Source organism: Podarcis tiliguerta, assembly GCF_965153285.1.
Source record: "Podarcis tiliguerta genome assembly, chromosome: 16".
Taxonomy (NCBI): Eukaryota; Metazoa; Chordata; class Lepidosauria; order Squamata; family Lacertidae; genus Podarcis; species Podarcis tiliguerta.
The window spans coordinates 820377-840265 of NC_139549.1; the positions used below are offsets into that span (position 1 = coordinate 820377).

At 52.2% G+C, this 19889-nt stretch overlaps 2 protein-coding genes across 7 annotated transcripts in view; one reads left to right on the plus strand and one right to left on the minus strand.

Annotated features, from left to right (window-relative positions):
* Nucleotides 1-19889, plus strand: part of LOC310666072 (uncharacterized protein) — a 1539811-nt gene that overhangs the window by 350749 nt on the left and 1169173 nt on the right. The gene's annotated exons all lie outside the window — the stretch shown is intronic.
* ARHGEF11 (Rho guanine nucleotide exchange factor 11) overlaps nucleotides 1-19889 on the minus strand; it is a 66471-nt gene that overhangs the window by 18724 nt on the left and 27858 nt on the right. For 4 of the 5 annotated variants that reach the window (XM_083416412.1, XM_083416415.1, XM_083416416.1 and 1 more), the window contains 19 exons: nucleotides 18743-18921; nucleotides 18562-18633; nucleotides 16827-16946; nucleotides 15451-15502; nucleotides 14621-14697; nucleotides 14372-14509; nucleotides 13882-13956; nucleotides 12543-12644; nucleotides 10673-10771; nucleotides 10472-10514; nucleotides 9146-9242; nucleotides 7658-7780; nucleotides 6221-6244; nucleotides 5427-5568; nucleotides 5211-5307; nucleotides 4973-5002; nucleotides 3571-3697; nucleotides 3306-3485; nucleotides 731-778 (listed from right to left, as the gene is read on the minus strand). In XM_083416412.1, coding sequence (XP_083272538.1) covers nucleotides 731-778; nucleotides 3306-3485; nucleotides 3571-3697; nucleotides 4973-5002; nucleotides 5211-5307; nucleotides 5427-5568; nucleotides 6221-6244; nucleotides 7658-7780; nucleotides 9146-9242; nucleotides 10472-10514; nucleotides 10673-10771; nucleotides 12543-12644; nucleotides 13882-13956; nucleotides 14372-14509; nucleotides 14621-14697; nucleotides 15451-15502; nucleotides 16827-16946; nucleotides 18562-18633; nucleotides 18743-18921 — 1825 coding nt within the window. The remainder of the gene's footprint in view (nucleotides 1-730; nucleotides 779-3305; nucleotides 3486-3570; nucleotides 3698-4972; nucleotides 5003-5210; nucleotides 5308-5426; nucleotides 5569-6220; nucleotides 6245-7657; nucleotides 7781-9145; nucleotides 9243-10471; nucleotides 10515-10672; nucleotides 10772-12542; nucleotides 12645-13881; nucleotides 13957-14371; nucleotides 14510-14620; nucleotides 14698-15450; nucleotides 15503-16826; nucleotides 16947-18561; nucleotides 18634-18742; nucleotides 18922-19889) is intronic. The other variant, XM_083416414.1, reaches the window with a different exon arrangement.

Below are 19889 nucleotides of genomic sequence, written 5' to 3' on the forward strand. Positions count from 1 at the left end.
GGGTTGGAGAGAGACAAGAAGGGATGTCAAAAGAGGGTCTCTGAGAAAGGTCCTCCAGCCTCATAATCTGGGCCTTTCTGGAACTAATGGCCCGTAAGAGCTTCAGAGTTCGCCTGCTGATGCAAACGAGAGCCTTGCGATGCTCCTTCCCACATCATCTTTTAGCTCCGTGTGCTTTTCAAGGCTCAGGTTAATTCTGTTGGATCTGAACTGTATCCAGAGCCTCTGGGAAAGTGATGTTTGCAGATGTGCTCATTTTCTCTCGTCTCTTGCGGCTGGGTGTTCTGCTCCAGGGAAGGAGCGAGTGAGGTGCCAATGGGCTCACAAGCCCAAAAAGCTGGGTGACCCCTACCCTAGTTCCTTCCTTGCAGCATCTCTCCCAACACAGGGTCTTTATAGCCCCATTATGAGCCAGCCGGACCCAGAAGTCTCTTTCATGTTGCAGGACGCCCCAACTGCAAGACAGATGGAGAGACTCAACTAAACGAGCCTCTAGTTCAATTTCTGCTCTGGGAGTTTCTGCCGCGGTCCAGCAATGGGAGGGAAGACCCCACCCAGGAATACACAGGACCACCGTGACTAAGCACAAGACAGTCATGGCCTTGTTCCCCCTGCTCCTTTGGGTCACCACGAATAAGAAGACGAAGAGGAAAACACCTAGACAACACATTCTTCCTACCCCATGGAAGAATGCCCGTTTCTCCTGGCCCTGGCTGCAAGGGTAGCTCACCTGCGCCCCATTTTGGGAGTGTACGGCGGGGTGGGGTTTTCCAGAGACCTGGAGGCACAAGAAGAGATTATAAATGGTGAGCACCACAAGCTCTGGGCTTAACTCCCTTGCGGCTGCAGGAAGGGACGCATCCAGCAAACACTTAAGACACAGAAGGCAGACTTCCCCAACCAGGTGCCATCCAGGTGTTTGAACTCCAGCTCCCATCAGCCCCAGCCAGCAGGGTCAAATGGCACAAGGACTCATGAGGGCACGATGGCTGGGCTGATGGGAGTTGGAGTCCCAAACACCTGGAGGGCACAGAATGAGGGGAAGAGTGACCCCTTTCCATTGCAAACAGTCAGAAGGCTCCTCAAAGGAAGAAAGGCAAGGAGGGGGAGAAAGGCGCACCATGAAGACAGATGCTGCACATCTTAATTAAGGGCCACCTTTCGGCACTGTGGGTTGAACCACAGAGCCTAGGGCTTGCCGATCAGAAGGTCAGCGGTTCGAATCCCCACGACGGGGTGAGCTCCCGTTGCTCGGTCCCTGCTCCTGCCCACCTAGCAGTTCGAAAGCACGTCAAAGTGCAAGTAGATAAATAGGTACCACTCCGGCGGGAAGGTAAATGGCGTTTCCGTGCGCTGCTCTGGTTTGCCAGAAGCGGCTTAGTCATGCTGGCCACATGACCCGGAAGCTGTATGCCGGCTCCCTCAGCCAATAAAGCGAGATGAGCGCCGCAACCCCAGAGTCGGTCACGACTGGACCTAATGGTCAGGGGTCCCTTTACCTTTACCTTTTCCCCATATATGCCCACTTGATCACTTTGATCTGCGGAAGTGGCACTTCTAGAAGTGCCACATAAGGCCTATTCTGCATCTTTAAGGAACTGGTATCTCAGCGTGGCAGCTCCTGCACTCTGGAACTCCCTGCCCATTCAGATTAGGGAGGCACCTTCGCTGTATTTTGGGGGAGCCTACTAAAATATTTTGTTTGGGCAAAGCCTACCAAGACATGTAAAAGTTGAAATGTATTTTAACCAGTCATTTCAGCTTAGTATGCACACTTTTAACTTCTTATTTCATTAAATTTGCTTTTTGTAAACTTGTTTCTAACGCTGGTTCTTTTTTACGGGCCATTTTAAACGTGTATTTTATGCTCTTTGTAAACCACTTAGCAGCTTTGTTTGAAGTTGGGCAGGATGCAATTTTTGCAAAATAAAGCAAACGAGGAGCAGAAAGCTGCCTTAGCTGCCCGATTACAGTTATTTATTTACTTTATTTATTTAGCAAAAACTGCATCCTGCCTACCTGTAAATAAAACCTTGGAGTGGTTTACAAACAAGATAAAAGAGGCTGCTTAAATTGTGTCATCTTGGATGTGAACGTTCTGTTAACGCTGAATGTTAATGTTGGGAGATAAGAGTTGTACATTTATCCACTCCACGTTTACAGTATCTCCAGGCTTTGTCTTGCACATGGCACCTTCGTATGTTTGTTGTTTGAATGGTTACAAGTCCATCTCTATTCTAGCTGTTATTCTAGTAAATTTGGTTTTATACTTATAATCCAGTTTGTGGTGATGTTGTTTTGTTGTATCAATGGCTCCTAGCCAGGATGGCTCTGTTCTGCCTCCACAGTCAGAGGAAGCAATGCAGAATGCCATGGCGAGACTCCTTACGGGGTCTTCGCTGCGAGATCACATTCACCCGGTGCTATACCAGCTGCACTGGCTCCAGGTGGAGTACAGGATCAGATTTAAGGTGCTGGTTTTAACCTTTAAAGCCCTATACGGCCTAGGACCCTCGTACCTACGGGACCGCCTCTCCTGGTATGTCCCACGGAGGAACTTACGGTCTTCAAATAAAAACATCTTGAAAGTCCCAGGCCACAGAGAAGTTAGGCTGGCCTCAACTAGAGCCAGGGCTTTTTCAGCCGTGGCTCTGATCAGGTGGGACGCTCTGTCACAAGAGACCAGGGCCCTGCGGGACCTGACATATTTCCGCAGGGCCTGCAAGACAGAGCTGTTCCACCAGGCCTTTGGCCAAGGCGCAGTCTGACACCTCCTTCTGTAATCCTCATAGAACTCTAGCCCAATGGTTGCCACTAATCTGATTGGAATTAATTTTATAATGAAATGATTTTAGAATGTTTTATCATTTTACTGTTGTTAGCCGCTCTGAGCCCGGCTTCGGCTGGGGAGGGCGGGATATAAATAAAATTTATTATTATTATCATCATCATTATTATTCTGAATCCCCGTTGCTGGAAACCTCAGGAGGCGAGAGTTCTTCTGGTGCTCAGGTCTTGCTTACAGGTTTCCCTTTTGGGCATCTGCTTGGCCACTATGAGAACAGGAGGCTGGACTAATCCAGCAGGCTGTTCTTAGGTTATTAATGCTTCTGTGCACAACTTGATACATGGCGCAGAACAGCAACCTCAAAGATGGAACAATGATAAGCCGCTTCTAAAGAGATGCCCAGCAAAGAACAGAATTTATCTAGAAAGCGTTCAACTTTTGAAAGGTGTTGTAAGTACAGAAGGTGGTGCTAGACCTTAAGGAGCTCCCCCCCCCCCGCAAGGTGCTCAATCTTCACCTGGCAGAGAGGCTGGACGCAGAAGAAGAGGCCGACTGGTGGAGGCGGGTGGCCTCAGCCGCAGCGTCCATATCCACGTCGCTGCGTGAGCGAGGCACGTTCTCTGCTTTGCGCAGCCTCTTCAGCTCCTCCCGGCCCTTCAGGCTCTCCGACCGGCCGAGTTTGACCTCCGACCTGGAACTGAGGGAGAGGAAGGAGGACAGGTGAGGACTTGGAGCCCACCTGTCCCCACCCCCCTTGCCGGGCGTTCTGGGCGTCCTCCTACCTGTCCGACTCCAGGAGGTCCTCAGGGAAGCTGCCGGTGGAGAGGCGCTGCAGGGCAGGATCCTGAGAGTCGTAATGCTGGTTGTTCTCAAAGTGCTGGATGATGTTCCTCACGTTGCCGGGTTTAACTGGTCAGAGCGGGAGGGAAAGTCGAGCCGTTAGAAGCCCCCAATCCCCACATAGCTACGGACTTAACTGGGGGGGGGGGGATGAGGGGGCAGACACCAGGGTCTGGCCCAGAAGAAGGTCCAAGGCAGATGACTGTGTAGATCAGCCTTTTCAACCTGTGGGTCCCCAGATGTTGTTGAACTACAACTCCCATCACCCCTAGCTAGCAAGGCCAGAGCTCAGGGATGATGGGAGTTGTAGCCCAACAACATCTGGGGACCCACAGGTTGAGAAAGGCTGGTGTAGAGGGAACTGAAGCATGGCACTTTGGGGGTGGGGAAGGGGGATCGTATCCTATGCCAGTTCTCCTCAGAGTAGACCCACTGCAACTAATGGACATGAACAACTTGGGTGCACAAATTTCAACTGGTCCACTCTCAGCAGGCCTTGCCTGGATAAAAGCCTGGAATTCCTTAATTACACAGACACACTCCGCTTCTACGCAGCTGCCGAGGGATGAGAGGGCCCTGTCTCCGCTCTGCCCTTCACCTGGTCGCCATCCTGAACCCCTCTCCCCACTTGAAGAGGAAACCTAGGACTATGGATTCCTGTAAGGGATTCCCACAAAGGAGGAACCCCACGGCCTCAGGTCCAGCCCCGTTCCAGGACCCCCCAAACACCCGTTGGCAAGAAATCAAAGGGGAAGAAGGGCCACTCCTGTAAGCAGGACAACATCAAGGGGGCACGACCTGAATGACCAGCTCTGAAGGAGATGGGAGGGGAAAGGGGTGGCCTTCAGTTCCACTCCGGTGCGTCTGAGAGAGAAGGTGGCGCCGTCTCCCCACGGTGAACACAAGGGGTGGTTTGCACACCTTTCCCCAGGCAATCTCCCACCCCGCTGGGGAAGCCGCGGCAGAAAGGGCCCTCTGAGGGCAGCGCCAAGGCCATGTTCCTCATGATTGCATGGCAGAGGAGGGGGTGCAGCGACACTAAGCCAAACTGCGCTGTTCTGGGCGCAGAAGTTAGGCAAGGATACAGAAGTGTGGCTTTTGCATGGGGAGGGAAAAGAGGGCGGGGGGGGGGGAGACCCTGAGCGATTAAATCCAACCCATCCTCACAGAACCAGTGACAGCAACAATTTCCAAGGCCTTTTCTGGAAAAAGATACCTTCTCGCCATTTTTTATTTTTTTAAGCAGCAGCAGCAGGGGTGGGGTGGGTAAGGGGGGGGGGTGAGCTGGGAGGGGGGTCAGGGAGAAAAACCAGCAAGGGGTGTGTGTGTTCCTTTTGTTTTTACCTTCAACAGGGGACAAGGGGACATGAAATGCTGAAAAGGAAAACAAAAAGAATGGAATGTCAAAATCAACGTCAAAATCGCACCGATGAAAAAGACAGAAAAAGGAGGAGGAGAAGCGAGGAGAGGAGGAAGGAAGGAAGGAGGAAGCCCGGCTGAATCCACCCCCCCAGAACACACTGCAGGAGGGGGGGTGCGCTCAGCACCATCAGCCCCTGCCCTCCTCTGCCCCTGAACTCACTGCTCTGGGAGGAGCTTTTGGGCTTCCCAATGTACTTGAGGATGGGGTTGCGCTTCTTGTCCTCCATGGCGTCCTTATCCTTCTTGGTGCTGCTGCTCTGTTGAGCCAGGAGAGAGAGAGACGCGCAGACACACACAGAGTGTGTATTAGGAGAGGCACAGGACACACACACACCCCTTCTCTCCCTCCCTCCCTCCAGCCTGACCACCAGCTCACCTTCTTGGCCTTGGGGAAGAACGGCAGCCACTTGTCTTTCTCCTGCGCCTGGGACTTCTCCACCACGCTGACGGGGCGTGCCTCTCGCGGACGGATCCCCACATGGCCCATGTAGGTGTTCAAGGCAAAGCTCATGGGGACGCTGGGGGGAGGGAGAGGGGTCAACTGAGCCCCACAAGGGGAGGGCGAAGGAAAGAGGCTGCTGGCATCAGGGCAGCGCAGACCAGTGGGAGGGGGAAAAGCAGAGAGAACTCAAACTAAAGGTAAAAGGACCCCTGACCATTAGGTCCAGTTGTGACCGACTCTAGGGTTGCGGTGCTCATCTCACTTTATTGGCCGAGGGAGCCGGCGTTCAGCTTCCGGGTCATGTGGCCAGCAGGACCAAGTCGCTTCTGGCGAACCAGAGCAGCACACGGAAACGCCGTTTACCTTCCCGCCAGAGCAGTATCTATTTATCTACTTGCACTTTGACGTGCTTTTGAACTGCTAGGTTGGCAGGAGCAGGGACTGAGCAACGGGAGCTCACTCCGTCACGGGGATTTGAACCGCCGACCTTCTGATTGGCAAATCCTAGGCTCTGTGGTTTAACCCACAGCGCCACCCGCGTCCCTTGACAAGACACATACGTAAGATAAAAACCCAGAAATAAAGCCATATGCCATATGAAACGTAAAGAGAGCAGGAAAAGGCAGGTCCCTGGCAGCCTCTCAAGGGGACCCCTGGAATCCTCCCCACCTTCTGAGCAGCCTGACCCAGGAGTCCTGGGGGGGCTGAGGTTCGAGGGAGACACTCACCTCCGGTCCTCTTCGTATTTGGATCTGGAGGAAGGAGACAAAGGAAGGAGGTTAAGATGCATCTCCACTTCCTACGGCCTCTCCTCCTCTGCTATAGCCCAGTCGCTGCCAAGAGATGGCTCACGGGGGGTCCACGTGCCCAGGCAGGAGACCCTCTCTTGCCCATTTGGTCTATACTGAAAACCCGCCTTCCTCCCTGCACACTGGGCCATGCTTGCAAGAGGTTGGGCACATCAGCTGCAAGCCACGGGGTCAACCACTCCACTCGCCATTGGCAAGCACATTTTTAACCCCCCAGGACTGCCCTATCGTCTCCCACATTGAAACCCACACACAGGCACATAACCCTCTGCTGGCAAGTCTCCTGGGGGGAATATCTCTGCCCCCCGTTCCCGAGGGGCCCAGCCCCACCCTCACCCTGCAGCCAGAGGGGCTGCTTGTCCCTGTAGTTACATGGAGCCTCAAGCCTGGCAGAGCACCACATGCGCAATCCTCCAGGCAGGATGGGACTGTGGTGGCAGAACAGCCTATGCCCAGAAATTATGGCTGTCCCAAACTGGAGCAGGCCCCTTTAGAAAACCCACCGGTGACTCCAGACCGGACAAGATTACAGGGGTCACTCCTTGTGCCCCTTTGTGTTCTCCAGTTAGAGGAGGGCCTCGGCCACCGACCAGGGCGGGATCGCTCCTCCGTGAACAGCTATCTCTCTCCTCTCTCTCTCTCTCTGAGGGCACTCCCGATACACCAGCCACAAAACAAGCTGGCCTGGCTCAGAGCCACAACTTTCAATCACCCTTCATGATTCCCTCCTGCTTTATTGGCATTAATGCAATAAAAACGGGTCCTTAAAGAAAAGCAGAAGCCGGCCGTCAAAGTCTCCAGGAGCAGATGGTGAGCAGAGCAACAGGCAAGGAGTTCCTATATGATATCTGGAGCCTTGCAAGGCTGGAGGTGGGGGGGGGGGGGAGCCCCTGCCAGGTCAGCCCCCTACACACACATACTGTATAAAGGTAAAGGGACCCCTGACCATTAGGTCCAGTCGTGGCCGACTCTGGGGTTGCGGCGCTCATCTCGCTTTATGGGCCGAGGGAGTCGGCGTACAGCTTCCGGGTCATGTGGCCAGCATGACCAAGCCGCTTCTGGCGAACCAGAGCAGCACATGGAAACGCCGTTTACCTTCCCGCCGGAGCGATACCTATTTATCTACTTGCACCTTGACGTGCTTTCGAACTGCTAGGTTGGCAGGAGCTGGGACTGAGCAACGAGAGCTCACCCCGTCGTGGGGATTCGAACCGCCGACCTTCTGATCAGCAAGTCCTAGGCTCTGTGGTTTAACCCACAGCGCCACCCGCGTCCCCACATACTGTATACAGACACTTTAATGCCGCAGGAAAGTCATCTCAGGTGTGCAATCTCAGATTACACACACACACTCACAGGATGTCTCCAAGCTGAGCGATCTGCTTCTCGGCCACCTGGCGCTCCTTCTGGGGGTCTCCGTCAAGGTCCATCAAGTCGTTCTCCCCGTACAAGCTTCCCAGGCCCATAGTGCGCTTGGTCCTGCAAGGCCAGAGAGGAGACCAGGGCAGGGTGGAGACACTCCTCGCTCTGATCTTTCATTCATAGCTCCGTATCCCACCTAACCTGCCCCCAACCCAATTTCCCCAGAACTCAAGGCGGCGTAGAAGATCTAGAAGGAAAGTCAAGTGACCCAGAAGAAAGCAATGCAGCACCTGAGATGATGCTGTTTCGTTCCATTTGGGCTCTCTTTCAAAGCACAGAAGAGGAACATTTGCTGAACAGGTTTGTTTTTTAAAACAGCTCCAGCTGGATGGAAGCGACAGCTGCCAGCTTCCTGTCTTAGAAAAGGGCACTTTCTCTGGGATCTCCGCTTGCATTAAGGAGCATCAACCCCGAAACAAAACTTTCTTCTGTTCTATTGCAGGTGGAAGTGGGTACCAACTAAGGGATTCACGTAAGACACACAAAACCCCATCAAAACTGGAGTAGTGGATTAAACAAGTGAGCTGAAGTCTACAGATTTTTTTTAAAAAAATTGGAATTGTTTTTTACAACATAACATAACCCCCCACCCCCCAATACAGAAATCCACCCTCATTAAACGTGAACATAGCATGCAATGAGCATAACATACAACAATGCAAACAACCAAATAAAAGACTTCCTTTATCCTCTATCTGGCCTCCTTATTTACTTCTTACAAGCTGTTTCCTTGATGAATAATTATCAGATTTTTCTAATTATAACTTAAATATCTCCTGCAGACATTAATCGAAACAAGTCCAGGTATGTATTTTAGGGCACTGTTTTGTGAAGTATTCTCTGCATTCCCCCCATGCTTTTTGAAACTCTTGTCTAGTGTGATCTCTAATTGCCTCTGTTCATCTAGCCAGTTCAATATACTCTTAACAGTTTGTCTTGCCATTCCTCTTTTGTTGGCACAGTTTCTTTTTTCCAGTTTTTAGCAATTAGGATCCCTGCCGCTCCCCTACAGATTAAATTAATCAATCAGCACAGAATTCTACTTTCGTGATTCTTTCGTGATTTGGAAAGTGTCAGGGAAAGGCATAGATAAGTGTGTGATGACAAATGGCCAATGGGAAGATGTATAACCACCACCCTACCTACACACACACACACACACACACACACACACACACACCGGGATGAATGCTCATTGCCGCAAAACTGCCCTGTAAACCAATCCAAAAGAATGCTCAGGAAAGCGCCTAACCCTGAAAATTTCACACACACCCCCCCCATGTAAGCCTTGGGCAAGCAAATCAGGCCGAACGTTGAATAAACGACTTCCCTGGGGGAGCCCTCCGGTTCCCTTCTGATACGGCGTGTGTTAGTTCTGCCCTCCAGGCCGGTGGCCGAGGCCTTCCTCTGACTGGATCTCACCTGTAATCCTGGATCTGCTCCTGGATCTCAGGCATGACGGCCTCCTGGGCTTCTACGAAAATGCTTCGGACGTCCTCCCCATTCCGCAGGCAGGAGTCTGGAGGAGCCATGGAGAGGGGAGAAAAATAAGTCTTACGAAGGTGTGACAAGGGGGAGGCCCGGAGGCTTCTATAGACAGGAGGAAGGAGACTTCACAGCATCTCTGACCCTCCAGGTGCTGCTGGACTTGACACCCAACAGCCATGGCTGATGGTGATGGGAGGTGGGAGTCCACAGGTGCTCCCCCACCCATTCTATGGCCTTGAAATGCCTCAAAAGGACACAACAGCCTGCTGACCCACAGGGGGCCCATCTAGTCCAGCATCCTAGCCTCACAGTGGCCAGCCAGATGCTCAGCGGGTCCTGAGCACAACAGCAGCACCCATGTAAGAACGTAACATAAGAACCCTGTTGCTGGATCAGGCCAGTGGCCCGTCCGGTCCTGTTCTCGCAGTGGCCGACCAGATGCCCCCAAAACCCTCAAGCGTGACCCGAGTGTAAGAGCAGGCTCTGCTCTCCTGAGTCTTCCAGCAATGGGGTATTCAGAGGAATCGCTGCCTCCGGCCGCGAAGGCAAAGCCCGTAGAAAAAAGACAGTCACGGAACCGAGAAATTACACAAAACAAATGAAATACTGTGAAAATCCCTGAAACGAGAAGTAGTCGACTAGAAATATTATCTTATAGAAATAAACTAAATAATAACAAAATCAAAAAGTTCAAGGAAAAAAGAGGAAAACCTATTCAGTTTATTTCTATAAGATAATATTTCTAGTCAATCACCGTATTTTTCACTCTATAAGACGCACCAGACCACAAGATGCACCTAGTTTTTGGAGGAGGAAAAGAAGAAAAAAAAAATTCTGAATCCCAGAAGTCAGAACAGCAAGAGGGATCGCAGTAAAAGCAGCAATCCATCTTGCTGTTCTGGCTTCCATGATAGCTGCGCAGCCTGCATTCACTCCATAAGACGCACACACATTCCCCTTACTTTTTAGAAGGGAAAAAGTGAGTCTTATAGAGCAAAAAATACGGTACTTCTCATTTCAGGGATTTTCAAGGTATTTCATTTGTTTTGTGAAGGCAAAGCCCAGCTTGTTTCCAAGGCCCTTCTGGGCCAGTGACCTTTCAGCCTGTTTTGGGGGCTGATCTGTTCGCCCATGGCAAGACTGACTCAAGGAGCACACAGGAAGAGAAGGAAATTCCCCCTAAGCCCACACATCTCTGCTCCTAGATTTCTAATCCTTAAAGGGTCAGAACTGCCCTTTTGCTCAGGAGGTCAAACTCACCTATCTCAGCCAACAACTGATCAGAGACCTTGACTCTCAGAGGCTGAGGAAGGGAAAGAAAAAGACAGCGTTGACCCACCAGAACCGGCCTCTCGAGGCCTCTCACAACCCACAACACCAGGGCAACCTGGTCCGTGATATGGCCGGGGGTGGGGGGAGTGAGGAAGCCCCTGGCTGCCCCCCCCCGCCCCGATCGCTCACCGCGGTTTTCTCCAGGAAGATGTTCCAGATGTCCTTCCCGAGTCCCCGGGCTTCCTTGGGGCTCATCTGCTGGCAAACATCTGCGCACAAGTACAGCAGCTGCCGAGGAGAGAGAGAGGAGGAAGGAAGAGGAGAAAAAACAGGCATCAGGGTGAGAGGGAACGGAGAGGGTGAAGAAATGCCCACAAGAGAGCCGAAAAGGGTGGGGTGAGAGGGGGAGGGAGGAAGTGGGCCTGGCAGGGCGTCCCCAGTATGGAGTTGCCGTGGGAGCCCCCAGGGAAGACACCATGCCCAGTCCGGGATAAATGGGGGCATCTTGCCTGGCTGGAAACGGAGGTGGGATTGCGGGCGTGTTTCGCAATTCCTGCACGAGCAGGAACTGTGGCAACCACAGCAAAGCGCATTTCACAGGCTGCAAGAATTACGAAGAGGCTGCTTTCTGCTGGGTCAGACCAATGGCCCATCTAGGTCAGTATTGCCGGCACTGATTGGCAGCTGTGGCTCTCAGGGAGGGGTAGCCCTGACCTGGCGAAGTCAGAGATGGGCTTGGGATGCTCTGCGTGTGCCCCACCACCGAGCCTCCAGAAATGAAGGCTGCAGTCCTCATGGCTCTAAATAAAGAACCAATTTGGAGGGGAAGACAGAAAGCTGCCATCGACCAAGTCTGTGGCCGGCAGTGGCTCTCTGGGGTCTTCATCCTCCTTCTTAGGGGGACTGAATCCTGCTCAGAAGACACTTTGGTCTCTTTGCAATGCGAGAAAAAAAGTTATCTCCAAGTCTGAGGCAACAGTGAGGGCTGGGAATATCTTAATTTGAACATACACCTTATTAATACATAGGCTTAAGGCACACAACTAGAAAACTGCTTGCCTGCCCATCAGCCCCAATCTTCATGTCGGGAGCAGCTCCTCTGATTCAGAGGGTTTTCAAATAAATAAATAAATAATAATAATAATAATAATAATAATGTTACATCCCGCCCTCCCCAGCTGAAGCCAGGCTCAGAGCAGCTAACAATAAAAGTAGCATAGCATTCTAAAATCATTTCATTTTAAAATCAATTCAAATCAAATTAATGGCAACCACTGGGCTAGAGTTCTGTGAGGATCGCCAAAGGAGGGGGTCAGACTGCGTCTTGGCCAAAGGCCTGGTGGAACAGCTCCATCTTGCAGAAAGATGTCAAGTCCCGCAGGGCCCTAGTCTCTTGTGACAGAGTGCTCCACCAGATCGGGGCCACAGCCGAAAAAGCCCTGGCTCTGGTTGAGGCCAGCCTAACCTCCCTGTGGCCTGGGACCTCCAAGATGTTTGTATTTGAAGACCATAAGGTCCTCCATAGGACACATCAGGAGATTCGGTCCCATAGGTACCTGGGTCCTAGGCCGTATAGGGCTTTAAAGGTTAAAACCAGCACTTTAAACCTGATCCTGTGCCCCACCGGGAGCCAGTGCAGCTGGTATAGCACTGGGTGAATGTGATCCCACGGCGAGGACCCCGTAATAAACCAGCGTATTCCACACATAGGTTCATTTGCCCTGTGGCACCCGATACCTGGCATGCAGGACACCAGGGCCTGATTTTGACCAGCTTTCCTTTGAAAGACAAGCGCCTGGGTCTTCATGCCTGTGGGGAAAAGCTGGCAGAAATCTAGCTACCTTCTTGCCTTCCTTCCTGTTGCTGCACCTCTGCTTGGGCACGCAGGCTGGGTGCAAAAAGTCTGACACAAACACCAGCAGAGTCCCTCCCGCCTTCCCGGCACATCCCTGACCCCCCCATCTCCATGCAGGGGCCCAGACTGCCCAGTGGCGTGTTCCCTGCATCTCTTCCCACTGGGCCCTTGCCTTGGGAAGAGAGAAGGGTAAAAGGATCCTACCAGAGGACTCGGGTCAGCCTGAGAGAAGATGTAGCGCAAGAAGACGCCCAGGTGCGCCAGCCGTGTCTTCAGCCTCCCTAAATCCTGGAAGAGGGAGTCACACTGCGGAGAGGAGAGAGGAGAAGAAGAAGAAACATGCTCAGGGGTTGCCAGACAACAACACCGAGCCTGGCACAGGGGCCACACGGACTGCCTCTATGGTCCAGGGTCCACCTCAAAGTGCTTGTTTTGATCCTGCAAAGCCCTTGATTGATCAGGGCCTCCAATACCTAATGGGCGGCCCAGACTCTGTCATCATCCTCATCAGGCCCTTCTCTGTACCCGGCCTCTGGCTGAGATCCAGAGCTTGGCCTTTTCTGCTGCGCCCTCTCCCCTCAATCTCTGCCCAGGGAGGTCCTCCTGGCACATATCTTAACATCCTATCAGACCAATAATAATCATAATAATTTATTATTTATACCCCGCCCATCTGGCCGGGCCTCCCCAGCCACTCTGGGCGGCTTCCAACCAAGACCAAAAATACACTAAAATGTCACACGTTAAAAGCTTCCCTAAACAGGGCTGCCTTCAGATGTCTTCTAAAAGTCTGGTAGTTGTTGTTCTCTTTGACATCTGGTGGGAGGGCGTTCCACAGGGTGGGCGCCACTACCGAGAAGGCCCATCCTATCAGCGTCCCATTCAGACATTCTCTGGGGCTTTTGAGGGGTTACAATCTGACATTGGGGGTGGGGTGGGGGTGGCCTTAGAGAGGGACTGTATTCTTAAACCTGACAAATGTCTTTACGTAGTGTATGTAAGTTTCCTAGAGGCATTTTGCACCTGGCAGCTAATAAAACTACCGTATTTTTCGCCCTATAGGACGCACTTTTCCCCCTCCAAAAATGAAGGGGAAATGTGTGCGCGTCCTGTGGGGCGAATGCAGGCTTTCGCTGAAGCCTGGAGAGCGAGAGGGGTCGGTGCGCACCAACCCCTCTCGCTCTCCAGGCTTCAGGAAGACATCCCCCCAGCCCGGCAAGCTCCCAGAGCTCCCATCGCTCTGGGACCCGTTCTGGGGGCTGGGATCGGGGGAAGCTCAGGCTTCCCCTGCCCCAGACCCACGCCTGGGGGGGGGGAATAAATTTTCCCCCCTTTATCCCCCCCCCCAAAAATCTAGGTGCGTCCTATGGGCCGGTGCATCCTATAGGGCGAAAAATATGGTAATAATAATAGTAATATTTTAGAATTCTGCATAAGAGATGCCTTGGCCGACCAGCCAACCCCATCCTACTCTACTCTTAGAAGACCTGTTACCGCCCCCACCCCCAAGGAAGCATGGGTGAGGCAGGGATGGTGTTGCTACCTCATTGTTGAAGTATCCCGGGTCGTAATCTTCCTCTGGACCAATGATGAGCGGCCTCAGCGTCCGATCCGAGCCCTGCAAAGAGTCATTTATCAGAGTGAGACACATCACAACTGCGGAGGAAGACCCACAAGTTGTTGGGGGTTTTTTTTGGGGGGGAGGAGAATAGTTATGTCTCAGCTTCATTATCTAAAATGGAAGTTTCCGAAGGAAAGCAAGCTAGTGTTATTATATGTCTATTTAATGGTCTCTGGTTGCTTTAGAAATCTGGAAAGGGGAAAAAACACCCAGAATAATACGCCCCCTCCCCAATGAAATGGAAGTTGCTACCCACCTTGTGGTCATGGGGTGGGTGAGAATCAAAATCCCAGCTAAAGGGTTGGCAAGCTCAAGGGGCTTTTCAGAAAAGCGAGAGAGGCAGGGGTAATTTTTCAAGGGGTGCTTTTAAAAATGGGGAAGTGGGGGGGGGGCAGGAAGTCCGGACCCTCACCTGTTCTGCGGAGGGGGAGAACGGCGTGTCTGAGCCCTGGCGCCGATGGTGCTGGAACATTCTGGAGGTGATGACTGGGGAGGTGTGGGGGCTGTCCAAGCCAGGGTCGGACAGGACCGAGTTCCGGTTCAGGGAGATCTGCTCCGGGAAGAGAAACTGCATTGCTGAGACCACACACACACACAAAAAACACCACTTTCATTGCCGGCCCAAGGAAGCCGAACCCCAAGCAGCCCCTTCCGCACTTGCCTCGCTGACGGAGGGGAACCGCTCTGTGCCAGAGTCCATGCCACTGTCGCCGTCCTGAGAGTCCAAGGAGAGGCGCCCTGGAGAATGCAGAAGGGGGGGGGGGGGACAATGACAACACAGTTAAGAGCCCGAGCGGAAACGAAGAAAACTTGTGGTGGGGCCTCCAAACTGTCCGTATTTGGCAGGAGAGATTCAAGGACATACCAGAACATAAGGAGAGCCTGGCCGTTGCTGGATCACGTTAAAGGGGTTGGACTAAATGACCCCTGGGGTCCCTTCCAACTCTAGAATTCTGTGATTCTATGATCTAGTCCACACATTTCCTTAAGAACCTAGAAATCGAGACAGACTGCCTCTGGACCTGGGGTTTCCTCCTCCTCGAACCGCTTCCATCCCAGAAGGAACTTTCAACCAACAATGAGCACATGACTTTGCTTATTTCCTCCTCCCTCCTAATCCCATTTTCCTTTGGCGCTGAGTCTTTTTATATTGCAAGCCTGAAGCGGGGTAGAGACAGACAGTCTTAAGCTGTTCTGGAGAGTTGTGTGTGTGTGTGTGTGTGTGTGTGTCTGTGTGTTGGGTTGAAGAGCGGGATAAAGAAAATGTGCAAATGAATTTTGCACACTTCTATGCACAGGAAATTTGTTTTTTCCATTATGTTCCCTAAATGTTGTAGAGCAGCAAATAAGGGAGAAAGCTCAGCTAGCCCCAAACACACACCATTTCTGAAAACAAGGCCCACAAATCAGTGGGAACCTCCTTTGCTGCTTGGAAGGAGGGAGGTGCAGAGGCTGTCTGGCCCAGGCATCCAGGCCCACAGAACAACTCACCATCGGTGACTCGGGAGCCGCTGAAGTCACTGCAGAGCCGGGTGGTGGAATCCTGAAAGGGAAAGAGGTTGAGAGCTCAGCACCAGACTGGCCCTGGGAAGATGGAGAAAAGGAACACTGGGATCAATCCTGAGACTATGGGAAGGGCCTGGCTTCCAAAGGGGCCACAGCTAGTTCCGCCTCCTGGTCTCACAGTGGCCAAATGCCCCATAGAACCTAGACTGCTTCTGAACATAAGAAGGGTCCGGCTGCTGCTGGATCAGGCCAGGGTGGCTGACCAGATGCCCCAATTGGGAGGCCCACAACCAAGACCTGAGAGCAACAGTGACACTCTCCCCAGGCATGTCAAAATTATTTTAGAAAGACCTGGATTGGCTCCCAGGACGTTTCTGAGCACAATTCAAAGTGTTGGTGCTGACCTTGAAAGCCCTAAATGGCCTCAGTCCTGTATACCTGAAGGAGCGTCTCCACCCCCATCGTTCAGCCCAGACACTGAGGTCCAGATCCAAGGGCCTTCTGGCGGTTCCCTCCCTGAGAGAAGTGAGGTCACAGGGAACCTGGCAGAGGGCCTTCTTGGTGGTGGCACCCGCCCTGTGGAACGCCCTCCCAGCAGATCTCAAAGAGAACAACAACTACCAGACTTTTAGAAGACATCTGAAGGCAGCCCTGTTTAGGGAAGCTTTTAATGTTTAATAGACTATTGTGTTTTAATATTCTGGTGGAAGCCGCCCAGAGTGGCTGGGGAAGCCCAGCCAGATGGGTGGGGTATAAATAAATTATTATTATTATTATTATTATTATTATTATTATTATTCCAGAGTTAGAAAAGGGAGAGGAAAAGCTTTTAATGCTTGATGTATTACGGTATTTTAATATTTTGTTGGAAGCTGCCCAGAGTGGCTGGGGAAGCCCAGTCAGATGGGCGGGGTATAAATAATAAATTTATTTACTTATTTTATTTATTTATTATTATTATTATTATTGAATAATTACTTTAGAAGGGACAAAAACCTAATGTGGCAAGATGCACACCCCACTGGAGACTAAGCATAATGTTCTGTGACTGCAGAATGCCAAATGAAATTCTGGGGAGAAAAACTGGGCTCCAGGTGGGAGAGGAGAACGGGATGGAGGAGAGTGTGGCTGGCAGCCGCCCACAACAGGAGCACTGCGTCCCGCCCTGTTTGGGTGGAGCATGGCGTGCTCCATGTTCGGCACAGGAACTCTCACATTGTTGGCAAACGGCACCAACTTCCACTGTCCGCTGAGCATCGCCAAGCTCAACCAGTCACAACCTTCACCCATCCTGACTGCAGCCGGCGGTCCACGCTGCCCCCTCCTCAACACAGCGCCCACCCCCACAGCCATTCACTCACCAGAAACCCTCCTGTCTCTTGGCGGATCTTGTGCTGCAGCTGATTGACTCTCCGGCGAGCACCTTCAATCTGCTCCTCGATCAGGGAAGCCGGATTCCGATTGTAGGCCTCATAGCAACGCTGCTCCAGGGTGGAAGGCAGGCACCAAGATCAGAGGCTGCTTTTTCAAAAGAGAGATCCAACTGCTGGCCGCCACCCCACCCCACCCCACCCCACCCAGACAGGGAGCCAAGGCTGTCCAGTAGATTTTGCAAAGGGCTAGCAAAACGTAAAGCATTGGCTAAGATCATTGTGGCGATCACACAGGGTCCCTGGACGTTTAACAGTCTATTGATCCCTGTGCCACCACTGTGCTCACTTCCCCACTGCCACCAACCAGTTACTCTCTGGTAAAACACTGAGTCCAGACAGTTGTTAAAAGTGAACCAAAAAAACCAAGTTTATTTTGCAAACATTAACAAGTTTATGGTTTCTCAGATGATATTCCCGTCAGTATCTTAACTTTAGTTTCTTTACTGGCCTAGACCTTCCTAATACCTTCTGACTGATTATCTCAACGGTTTGACTGACTGCTCTTAACAAATTCTCTCACACCAGACTAGCCCAACCCACAGACCTATCCTCTCTGTCTCTTCTCACTCCAGACTGTCTTCTCAACCAGCCTAACTAACTCCCCCCAAAACCACTGTGCTTAAACCTTCTATACAGTTAACTCTGCCCCTTGGGTTCCCATTGGTTAGTCATTTTACAATTGGTTGACCCTTTCCTTATGAACCCAGTATGATGTCACACACCTTAGGAGGGCCACACCACAATCATCAATTGACAAGAGTGATGGCCGCCATCCCAGCTGTTAGAATTGGTTGAGACAAGGAAGGCAGGGGCTGGCTTCTGCACAGAGACAGAAAACCCCTCACATTTGCAAGAGGGTGGCAGTAAGAGAAACGGCAACATGGGTTGGCTGCTGGCTTCAAACGGGGGGAGCCAAGTTCTGGGGCTCCAACTCCCAGCAGCAGCAGCAGCCGCCAGGGTGGCCAATGGTCAGGGAATCCAGCAACACCCAGAGGCCTCAGTCCTGCCTGGATCCCACCACCCCACAAGCACTTAAAGGTCAAGGGACCCCTGACCATTAGGTCCAGTCGTGGCCGACTCTGGGGTTGTGGCGCTCATCTCGCTTTATTAGCTGAGGGAGCCGGCGTACAGCTTCCGGGTCATGTGGCCAGCATGACTAAGCCGCTTCTGGCGAACCAGAGCAGCGCACGGAAACGCTGTTTACCTTCCCGCTGGAGCGGTACCTGTTTATCTACTTGCACTTGGACGTGCTTTCAAACTGCTAGGTTGGCAGGAGCAGGGACCGAGCAACGGGAGCTCACCCCGTCATTGCGGGGATTCGAACCGCCGACCTTCTGGTCGGCAAGCCCTAGGCTCTGTGGTTTAACCCACAGCGCCACCCGCGTCCCTCCACAAGCGCTTACAAGCCCAAAAGGGCCCTGTGGCTCAGTGCAGCGAACTAGGAAGGGGGTCCCATTCCACCACAATGAACTGCTCTGCTGCGGGCAAGACCCCAGGCTCAGGAGGGAAGCAAAACCACCATGACCGGTTCAGCAGAGCCCCGCTTCACCCCCTGGGTGGACCATCTGTCAGAGATTCTTCATCTGTGATTCCTTCACTGCAGAGGGTTGGAGTAGATGACCTTTGAAGGGCCCCTCCAACCCTTCGATTCTATGATTCCTACCTGCAGCTCTGCCTCCTCCTGCCTCAGCATGTTGCGGAGAATCTGTGTTGCGTGCTTCTGGACTTCTGGATCCTAAGAGTTTTGGAAAAGGCCGGAGAGGGGAGGAAGCGAAGTCAGTTAAGGCTGCCTGCAGCCTCTGCCCCATCCTCTAGCCCCACGGCACGGGACCCCCCTCTCATACCTGTAGTGGCTTTGGCCCCGTGATGCGCTGCGGTGGAGGCAGTGGCGGCGGAGGGGGCGGAGGGGGGCACGCAGGTGTGACCTGAGGAGCCCCCGGCTGGTGCCCATCCTGCTGGGAGCCCAGGAACCCCACGGAGGCAGGAGGGGAGCCCAGGAGGGTGAGGGCGACGTAAGCACCGGCTGGGGGGAGCAGTGAGGGGGGAGGTCAGGAAGGGACAAGACAAACAGAAAGATTTGTGTTAAAAACATGAGCCGTTTGGCGGTCCCTGTTTCCCTGAGAGGGGGGCACACGCCCACCAGTCCAAATGAACCATCATCCCCAGATTTCATTCATAGGACCCTCGTACCTATGGGACTGCCTCTCCTGGCATGCCCCACAGAGGACCTTAAGGTCCACAAATAAAAACACTTTGGAGTTCCCAGTTCGCAAGGTGGTTAGATTGCTCTCAACTAGGGCCAGGGCCTTTTCAGCACTGGCCCCGACTTGGTGGAACGCTCTGTCACAAGAGACCAGGGCCCTGTGGGACTTGACATCTTGCCGCAGGGCCTGCAAGACAGAGCTGTTCCGCCTGGCCTTTGGTTTGGACTCATTCTGAACCTTATGTTTTCCTCCCCTTACGGTTTTGATTTATGGGCTACTACTAGAATGAGGCTGCATTTTAAATTGTATTTTAAATTGGTTTTTTTCCCTTCTCCCCCCGCCATTATGTTTTCATTGTAATGTTACTGGTGTTAGCCACCCTGAGCCTGGCTCTGGCCAGGGAGGGTGGGGTATAAATAAAAATTATTATTATTATTATTATTATTATTATTATTATTATTATTATTATTACTATTTCAAGCATCTGTAGAACTGAGATACAAGGCAAAATGTGTGCAAAGAAAGTGTTTCACAACAACAACAAGAAGAGTCTGTTGAATCAGGCCAATGGGCCATCTAGTCCAGCATTCTGTTCTCACAGTGGTTGACCAGATGCCCCAAGCAGGAACTGAGCACAAGAGCATTTTCTCCCCTCCTGAGGTTTCCAGCAACTAAAATTCAGGAAGCAATGCTGGCTCCTGCAGCAGAGAGTTCCATAGTGTAACTATGCACTCATTTTTTAATGAGCCTGCTCCCCTTTTCTGTCCCCTAAAGACAGATACCTACA